Source organism: Calidris pugnax, unplaced genomic scaffold (assembly GCF_001431845.1).
Source record: "Calidris pugnax isolate Ruff unplaced genomic scaffold, ASM143184v1 scaffold294, whole genome shotgun sequence".
NCBI classification, from domain to species: Eukaryota; Metazoa; Chordata; class Aves; order Charadriiformes; family Scolopacidae; genus Calidris; species Calidris pugnax.
This window is the reverse complement of record NW_015094505.1, coordinates 798,091-805,113: the sequence shown is the minus strand read 5'-3', so window position 1 is coordinate 805,113 and position 7,023 is coordinate 798,091. Positions and strand designations below refer to the sequence as shown.

Here is a 7,023-nt window from a genome sequence, read left to right as displayed (position 1 = left end):
GCTGGGCTCCCCAGTTCAAGAGGGACAGGGAACTGCTGGAGAGAGTCCAGCGTAGGGCAACAGAGATGATGGAGGGATTGGAGCATCTCCCTGATGAGGAAAGGCTGAGAGAGCTGGGGCTCTTGAGCCTGGAGAAGAGAAGGCTGAGGGGAGACCTTATCAATGCTGACAAGTGTCTAAAGGGTGGGTTGGAGGAGGATGGAGCCGGACTCTTTCCAGTGGTTCCCAGTGACAGGACGAGGGGCAACGGGCACAAGCTGGACCATGGGAAGTTCCACTGGGATGTGAGGAAGAACTTGTTTGGGGTGAGGGTGGCAGAGCCCTGGCAGAGGCTGCCCAGGGAGGGTGTGGAGTCCCCTTCTCTGGAGATCTTCAAGCCCCACCTGGATGCTCCTGAGTGATGTGCTCTGGGCAGCCCTGCTTTGGCAGGGAGTTGGACTGGAGGATCTCTAGAGGTCCCTTCCAACTCTGACAATTCCGTGATTCCATGAAGCACATGACCACTATCCCTTACTGTGATATAAAACTTTTGTTACAGAAGACTTTCAAAGATCCTTAAGAAAATAATTAAGTAACTTGTTAAGTTTATAGTGTACAAGTCAGAGGGAGGAGTTATCACTTGTTTGTTCTTTGAAATCTGCTATTGGTGTGTCCTGGGGCAATAGTGAAGTATGATGTTCTTCTATAAAATCGTTACTTACAGGGTTGTACTGAAGGGCAGATACATATGCCTGTACTGCTCCTTCCATATCACCTGCAGCTACCAGTGCAGCAGCCAAATTAATATATCCATCAATGAAATCTGGCTTGAGGCGCAGTGCGTGTCTGTAATGTTCAATTGCTTCTTGGAGCTGTCCACGTTCCTTGTACACATTGCCCAGATTCGAGTAGGCTTCAGCCAACAGTGGATTCTGTTTAATAGCCAAAGTGCTGAAGTGAGCAGACCTGGAGAAAATTAGACAAGTTAGCAAACCAAACCAAAGCCAACCCCACCAACCCAAAACCTCCACCCTTGACTTTCAGTGTCTGCCTGTTCACCTAGTTACTTCATGAACATTCATGGTTAACAGAGCCAAATATACAGCCAACAAATCTGGACTTAAAGAGCTGTCTTGAATTTTTACCCTTTTCTAGCTTAAACTACCACCTCCCCTGTACATATTTTAGATTTTACTGAAGAAAGACAACTGCCATGTAGGACTCAGGTTGCCTCACCAAACCTGAACTCAGCACACGTGGAGAAAACACTACAGAAATCCTGTGGGGCCACTTCCAACATTTGCATGCTTTAAGCAATGTTCCACACAATACTCTTTTCAAGGAGGAGGACACAGCTGATATATGTGGATATAAAAGTTCATTGTATCCTCCCCCATCTCCCTTTCCTATATCTGAACTGCTATTACAACTTTATTCAGAAGCCTAATAAAATCAATCTCAGTCGAAGGTTCTTACTCCCTTCATTAGAACATGCACATTTACATCTAGAACAAGTTCAAAATGCTTAAGGAACGTAAAGGAAGATCAGGAACAGGCAAGCAGAAAGAATATGGAGACAACTTTCCAGTGTCAAAAATCCATAACTAATCATGCCATTTCACAGCAAACAATCAATCTCGCAACTTAAAAAACAAAAACAAAAAGAAAACAAACCCACAAACCCTCACACTGCAGGTGGAATAAATAAACAAAAGCCTCTGTTTACACATTAAATACCTTCAGTACACTCAAGTGTGGCAGACACTCCAATATTAACGTGTGCCATATTATAACAACATGAGAATAATGGCAAGATCTGTTGTTTATTGTAATGCTGGAGATTCCAATTTGTATTTCTCTGACCCTAACAAAATCCAGAAAGAACATTATTCCCACCCAGACATTACTGCTGCCATGAAGTCAGTCAGTATTTGTGTTCAGTAATTAAGAAAAAGAAATCAACATTAGAATGAAACTTCTGTCAGCTATGCTCAGTGCTATTAGAGAGGGAAGCTATAAAGAAAGCTGGAGAGAACACCTCAAGTCTCCTACCTGTCCAATCTGCGACACTGGAAGTGAATGGAGGATAGCAATAAAAGCACACCAGTGTTATCAGGCTCTTGTCTCCAAAGCTGCATGCAGTGTCTCTCTGCTGCTTCAAAGTCTCCTGCCTGATACTCACGATGAGCCAACTCCGCTAACCCTTGGAAGGAAAGCATACGTTTCGTTGGTTCTGGAGAATCACCAAAACATTTAAGGGGGGAAAACAAAAAGTTAGATAATGGGAACAAAACAAAAACAAAACAAAAACAAAACAACAAAAAACCAAAACAAAACAATGTGAAAAAAAAAAAGGCATACACAACTGAAGGATGAATACGTTTGGAATTACATAAAACACTACAGTGGCAGTTTGAACTCTCAGGTATTCATCTCCCAACCTATTACTATGATACTTCTAACATTATCTGAACAAGCGCAGGACTTCATCACCTAATAATAGGAAAGAGGAAGACAGTAATGACTGTATTTGTAAGTCAATCATTTTCCATTAACCTGCAATATATTTACAGGTATAATATATTATATTATATTCCTGGCACGGAATTGAACTTTGGTTCGTAACAGCAGAAGCGCTGCTGACACAACGAGTCTCCTTACTCTTCCCCAACCCTGTAAATCTTATGCTTTGTAGAATTAAAAACAAATGCTAAAAACTTAATAGGGAAATGAAGGACAGCAGAGAAAGATTTCGAAGGCCTTGAACAAAAGAAGTTTTGCTGTGCCAGTAGTGAAGGCCCTTAATAAAATAAAATAAGAAAAAAAAGCAACGCATAACATTCCTTGAGTCCCCTATACTCCCACATTCCCTATAATCAGTAAAAATGCCTTCATAGGAAAAGAAAATTGGCCTTGAAACAGTATCTGACGAGACACAAACACACAATTCAATGATTATGCAACTGGACTACAGAAGGAAACACTAAACAAACGGGGTACATGAAAGGAGTTAGTGCTTCTGGAGGCTCAGCTGGAACAGGAGCGACAAAACAGTTTTAGTATTTTGAGGTACAATTGTGGAAAACAAAATACTTAAATAAAACACCACCTCCTTTAGAAAAAAACAACCTTAAGTGTGAAACGTAGATAATATTTCTTACAAAGCACAGTTCTGGATGAAACTATGGAAAAGTCACAACTGTTCATCCTACAGAAGTGCTGACCTTCAAATTCTGCCTTTGTACCAACGGCTCTTACTATTTAAAGGTTCCATTACCACAAGTATCTCTTATTTTTCCTCCTGAAGTCCAGCATTTCCACTACTCTGAAGTCATTTAAGTCCATTCATGAAAGACTTCCCACCTGGGCCTGGAGTGTTTTAGAATTTGTAGTTTAATGAAACCTAATACAAGGAAGCACCTCAATATCCAAGTACACACATTTTTGCACTTTCAAAAAATCCTACAAAAATCCTCTGAGACTGTTTAATTCTTTTGTGAGAACTTCAAAGATAGCAAAATAAACACATAGAGATTAGGTACAGATTTACTATCTAGTGTTTTACCAAATTAGGATCAATACAAATTATTTAAATTATTTTCAAAATTGCTTTTTTAGCAATAGATTCAAGATAAAATTGAAGAATAAGATGATGTAACTAAAGTTGTTTTTCCAGACAGTATATTGTCTCTGTCAGTGCTAAAAACTTCAACTGTTTCACAATAAATTGGAACTAGCAAAGCTACTCATTTTTAGATGCTCCACTAGTCATTGTCAAGTATCTTCATCTGGATTAGATTCCTGCTTTCTAGGAGCCAGGCTTAACAGCTTTCCAAACCCTGACTAAGGGAAAAGTGGACTTCAGTATCTGGTTAAACCTACTGGCAAGAAACAGACACAACTGCTATTCATCCTGAGAAGGACAGCACCATTTATAAAAGTCCAGGGTGCTGACAGCCACGATGACACTGAGTCCCAACACGCTGTTCCTCACTCCCTGCCTCTGCCCTGAGCAGCCACAGAGGTTCAGCCCCTCTGGCAATCAGTGTATTTTCAAGTTCTGTTGATGGCACAAACACAGGGAAACTAGAGAGAGAGGAAGAGCATATCCCATGGACCTCACTGCATAATTTCTTTTCCAAATAAATGTCCACAGTGGTGGTAAATTTCAAAGCTAAAGAAAAAACAAACCCAAAAAACCAAACACAAAACTCCCCCAAACAAAACATCCAAAAGTTTAGACTTAGATTCTCATGACCTCCTGGACAGAACCTTCCAACTCTTATCTAAATGCTACATTTTGCCTACTTCAGCAAAAAGTGAAACTGAGGTTGCAACATCCAGGGCAAGACAGAAGGTGGTGCAGAAATACTGTTTTTAACACTCAGGAACAAGAATCGCTAATAAAAGCAACAAAATAACCAAAACTCTAGAATTTTCTTTCATTTATCAAGTCTCTTCAGAAAACACCCCACCCAGCCACCCCCTGGAACAGATGAAGCAAACCAATCGCTCAGCGTAAAACAGCCAAGTCATCGACTTCCAAAGGAGTATTTTTGGACACGACTCTTGAGAAGTTCATTGAAAAGAAGGAAGCAGAGAGCTGTATCACGAAGTTCAAGACGAGCTAAACTTTTCATAGAAAGTTGGCTGGAAGAGAAGTTCTACAAGGCAAAGAATTCACACCACAACCTTTAACAGTTGCTCACTGAATCCATTTCTAAAGAAAATAACTGCAGTGAAGAGTCACAGACAGAAGAATCCCTTATCAAGTCTTGCATAAATGAATTTATTTACCTAGGGTAATTTGTGCTACGTGCTTTCTCTATGACCTTGGAAAAGCCTTGCACGTGCTATGACAACAACCTTTCCTGGAACTTCTATACAAGGAGAATAAAAATCCACACAGAACTATCACAGACATACTCAAGGCCATTTTCCCCTCCCAGAGATACATCTAAGCACTTCCCGTATGCTCATGCTCAATCTTACATTTAAATAAAATCTAGGCCCAGCCAGGAAGAGCTGCCACCTCCCTCTGGGTGGTGGGGAGGAGCACAGGGCTCCCCCCGAGCGAGCACATGTTCCTCTCCACTCCCCAGACCAAGGCTGCCAGAGGATGCTGCAGCCTCGAGGACACGCAGTTTTAGGTGAGAAGCAGTGAAATCCCGTACTGCAGCACCCAGCCTCTCCATCTCCCCTTTGGATCCCTACCCTTTCCCTTTACATCCCTATCTCTGCATCGCTATCCCACCTCTTTCTGCACGTGCTATGACAACAACCTTTCCTGGAACTTCTATACAAGGAGAATAAAAATCCACACAGAACTATCACAGACATACTCAAGGCCATTTTCCCCTCCCAGAGATACATCTAAGCACTTCCCGTATGCTCATGCTCAATCTTACATTTAAATAAAATCTAGGCCCAGCCAGGAAGAGCTGCCACCTCCCTCTGGGTGGTGGGGAGGAGCACAGGGCTCCCCCCGAGCGAGCACATGTTCCTCTCCACTCCCCAGATCAAGGCTGCCAGAGGATGCTGCAGCCTCGGGGACAAGCAGTTTTAGGTGAGGAGCAGTGGAATACCGTACTGCAGCACTCAGCCTCTCTATCTCCCCTTTGGATCCCTACCATTTCCCTTTACATCCCTATCTCTGCATCGCTATCCCACCTCTTTCTCCATATTGCTTTCCCCTATTTTTTCCCAGGCATCGTTCCAGCTTTTCATACTCTTCTTTCCCTCTGCTTACAGAAACCCCCAAAAATCTAGGGGATAAAGCTTTACTGTCCTTTCACCGTCTCAGTGAGCAGAATACTTCGTTTTCTTGCCCTACAGGGAAAAAGGGAGATTTCTGCGATTCTCTGCCCCATCCCTCAAGTTCTGGACGGGTAAATTAAGCGCAGAACAGGATCTTTCTTGGCTAGAGCAATCTAGCGACTACCCTACTGCCCACAAAAGCCATGCACTTCTCGGCTACGCGGCAGAAAAATCCGTTCCTCAAGCACAGCGAGAGGTTCCGGACCAGTCCCCGCAGGGTTTGGGTCAGGTTTTTACCCTCTATCGTCCTCTACAGAAACGCAGTCACCTGACAGCGCGATAAATATAGAATAAGAGAGCACCGCGCCACAGCCCGCCGCGCCCCGCTCCTCCCGCAGCAGCCGCCAGCCCGCGGCCGGCCGGGGCCCAGCAGAGCCCGCCGAGGGGCCGAGCCCGGGCCCGAGGCGAGGGGAGACAAGCACAAAGGCGGCGGGAGCCACCGCCTCGCCCAGGCCGCCGCTTCTGGAAAGTTCCGCCGGGAGCGGGCCCGGCGAGCGGGGAGCGCCGCGCTCGGGGGCGAGTCAGCCGCGGCCCCGGGGAAGCGCAAGTGCGGCCCCCGGGCGAGGGCAGGGCCCGGCCCCCGCAGGGCTGCGGGCCCCCGGCGCGCCCGTCCCCGCACGGCGAGGCCGCGGTACCTGTGCTGTCGGCCACGTTCCCCACGGAGGTCGCCATGGCGAAAGGGGGCCGGTGAGGCTCCGGTGGAGGCAGCGGAAGGGCCGCGGTCGCGGAGAGGCCCGCTCGCTGAAGCGGGCGGCGCAGGACCGAGCTGCCCACAGCCCCGGTACGCTGAGGCGGCGGCGGCTCTCGAAATGGCGGTGGCAGAGGCAACCAAATTGCCGAATGGTCGCTGCCGGGACTAACTCCCCCCGGCAAGTAGTCCGGGCGGAGCCAGCCAGCGGGACCGCACGGCGCACCCGTGCAGCGGATGAAGCTCGACCGGAACTTCCTCCGTCTCCTTCCGCCAACCCCCACCCCCCCACACACACACACTCCCTCCTCCCCGCCCCAGGCAAGCAGCCACCTCAGTGAGCGCAGAACATCCTCGCCAGCTCAGGTATCCCTCCGCGCAGAGCCGTTGCGACAAACGCAGCCGCACTGCGCGTGCGCAGCCGCCCTCCGCCGTGCGGGTGTCCCGTCCCCCCCCCACCGCCCCGCACATGGCGGCCGCGGCCCATGAGGGTGTGGGGAGGTGCGGCCCCGGGAGCCCCCCCCCCCCCCGGCCCCCCC

At 47.1% G+C, this 7,023-nt stretch overlaps 1 protein-coding gene across 2 annotated transcripts in view; it reads right to left on the bottom strand.

Moving 5' to 3' along the window:
• Nucleotides 1–6,691, bottom strand: part of OGT (O-linked N-acetylglucosamine (GlcNAc) transferase) — a 32,101-nt gene extending 25,410 nt beyond the window's left edge. Inside the window, exons 1-3 of one of the 2 annotated variants that reach the window (XM_014963078.1) lie at nt 6,432–6,691; nt 2,032–2,212; nt 702–945 (exon numbers count right to left, since the gene is read on the bottom strand). In XM_014963078.1, coding sequence (XP_014818564.1) covers nt 702–945; nt 2,032–2,212; nt 6,432–6,468 — 462 coding nt within the window. In that variant the 5' untranslated portion in view covers nt 6,469–6,691. The remainder of the gene's footprint in view (nt 1–701; nt 946–2,031; nt 2,213–6,431) is intronic. The other variant, XM_014963079.1, reaches the window with a different exon arrangement.
• Between the last annotated feature and the right edge of the window lie 332 nt (nt 6,692–7,023).